At 50.8% G+C, this 1,989-nt stretch overlaps 1 protein-coding gene across 1 annotated transcript in view; it reads left to right on the top strand.

Annotated features, from left to right (window-relative positions):
- MAST4 (microtubule associated serine/threonine kinase family member 4) overlaps nt 1–1,989 on the top strand; it is a 97,151-nt gene that overhangs the window by 11,599 nt on the left and 83,563 nt on the right. The window contains exon 3 of the mRNA XM_045285232.1: nt 1,359–1,437. Within this exon, the coding sequence (XP_045141167.1) occupies nt 1,359–1,437 (79 nt within the window). The remainder of the gene's footprint in view (nt 1–1,358; nt 1,438–1,989) is intronic.

The following is a 1,989-nucleotide window of genomic DNA, read 5'->3' as shown; positions in this document are numbered from 1 at the left end:
TGATGTCACTTGATATTTAAGTATAGTCTTTTTTGAATTTGCTAAAAAGCATTTACTCTGGAATACTAATGAGCCAAATAGAGTCGAACTGACTCATAGTGACCCTTTGAGTTGAGAGGCTAGAACGGCGCCTGTGAGTTTCAGAGACTATAACTCGTTATGGGAGTAGGAAGCCCCCTGTCTTTTTCCCTTGGAAACATCAGAAAATTCGCTTTCTGGGATGTCACCCTGTCCCTTCTGTTAGCAGCAGTATTATCTCTGTGCAGGAGTCCTGGTAGCGTTTGGATGAGAGCTTGAGCTGCTAACTACAAGGTCAGCGTTTCAATCCTACCAAGTGCTCTGAAGGGCAAGAATGAGACCCCCCGCTTTTATAAAGATTTACACTCTCAGAAGCCATAAGGAGGCAGTTCTGTTCTGGCCCACAGGGTCGCTGTGAGTCAGAATCTACTCTATAACAGGGGGATAGTGCTTTTTGGATATAGCCACTCCTCATTCATTAACTCCTCTGAAACCCTTTTGAAGACCACAATTCATACGCTGTCAGTGCAGTCAGCAGCTGGCCAGCTGACTCTCTGCCAGACTTCGAAAGCTCCCTTCAAGATTGCTGGGACTTTGTCTCTAAGATGGGAGAGACACCTTAACTCTTTGAGAAAGATTCTATCACTTGAGGGGAAATTTTCATTCAACTATGATGTTACGGCCAGCGATGGGCCAAGGGCGCCTGAGCCCTGCAAGAGCCATTCAGGGTGCCTCGGTGAAGCCTGGCCTTGGCCGAAGGCAGTCGCCCCTCAGGGCTTCTGAGCATCAGGCCAGTTCCTTCTGTAGTGCTAGCGATCTCACCACGGGAAGTTTGAGCTGTCCGGGGACCCACCGATCCCTTCGTCCCTAGGTGTGAGGGGTAGGTAGAGCAACTTCCTTGAGACTGATACGCAGAAAGTAGAAGCATCCGAAGCCCCCCACCCCCAATCCCGCTGACCCTTCCTGGGAGCCCCAGGTCCCGGCTCTCCGTTTCCAGAAAAGCCGCCTTTCTGTCCTCCCTCTTGATTTTTATTCATTCGAATCTGCTGAGTCTGACGGTGGTAATTATCCCCAGCGTTCATTTTGTCAAAGTGTATTAGTGGGAGATCAATAATATGGATCAGCCCATGCGCTCTCGACTTGTTTGGGCCTGTTGATCCCACTTAAATAAAAGTCAACCTGCTGTATACTGTTTGTTTACCCTGACCGTCTCTGAGCATCTCCACACCGTCACGGAAGATGCCTGTACCATTTGTCCGACGGAGAATATCTGCTGTCCCCGGGGTTCCCGTGGAAGGCCACTCCCGTGCTGGCCCAAGCTGAGCTCCCTTTCTCCACAGGACGGATGGACGTCGCTGGTCGCTGGCTTCTCTCCCCTCCTCTGGCTATGGGACAAACACGCCCAGCTCCACAGTTTCTGTAAGTGCCTGAAGTACCCCCCACCCCACCCCACCCCACCCCAGGCATCCGGAAGGCAGCCTTCTCTCTGGGTGTCTCCTGGTAGAACAGAGAGGCTACATTCTGCATGTCTGCCACTCCAAATAGGCTACGCTTCGGCTGATGTGCTGACAAACATAAAAAGAAGGGCATCATTTCCCCACGAGCTTGTACACTGTGGAGCATAAATTGAGGAAGTCCCAGGATTGCAACTTGGAGGGACTGGGAGCTTTTGTTCTAATACCATTTGGTGTCGTTGGGGGGAGGGGAGGGGTGGTGGGGCAGCACAGCCTGGTTGTACTGCTTTGGTTCCAGGTGCTGGATATTCATGCTGAACAGCCGTGGCCTGGTCTTTGTACCTGGTGTGACTTTGATAGAGGGTTTGGGGGTGGGGGGTGCAAGTTCCCCTCTTTCAAAGACAGATTTAAAAGATGGTTAGCCTTAAGCTGGCCTGTACCTTCCAGGTAAGAAGTTTCTTGCAGGGGAAGATGAAAGGAAGACAGTTAAATGAAGAGACAAGATGGAAACAGGACA

This window comes from Echinops telfairi, unplaced genomic scaffold (genome assembly GCF_000313985.2).
Source record: "Echinops telfairi isolate 266 unplaced genomic scaffold, ASM31398v2 ScPeMD7_7469;HRSCAF=8507_1, whole genome shotgun sequence".
Classification (NCBI taxonomy): domain Eukaryota; kingdom Metazoa; phylum Chordata; class Mammalia; order Afrosoricida; family Tenrecidae; genus Echinops; species Echinops telfairi.
The sequence above is the reverse complement of the archived record's forward strand: the minus strand, read 5'-3'. Positions and strand labels throughout refer to the sequence as shown.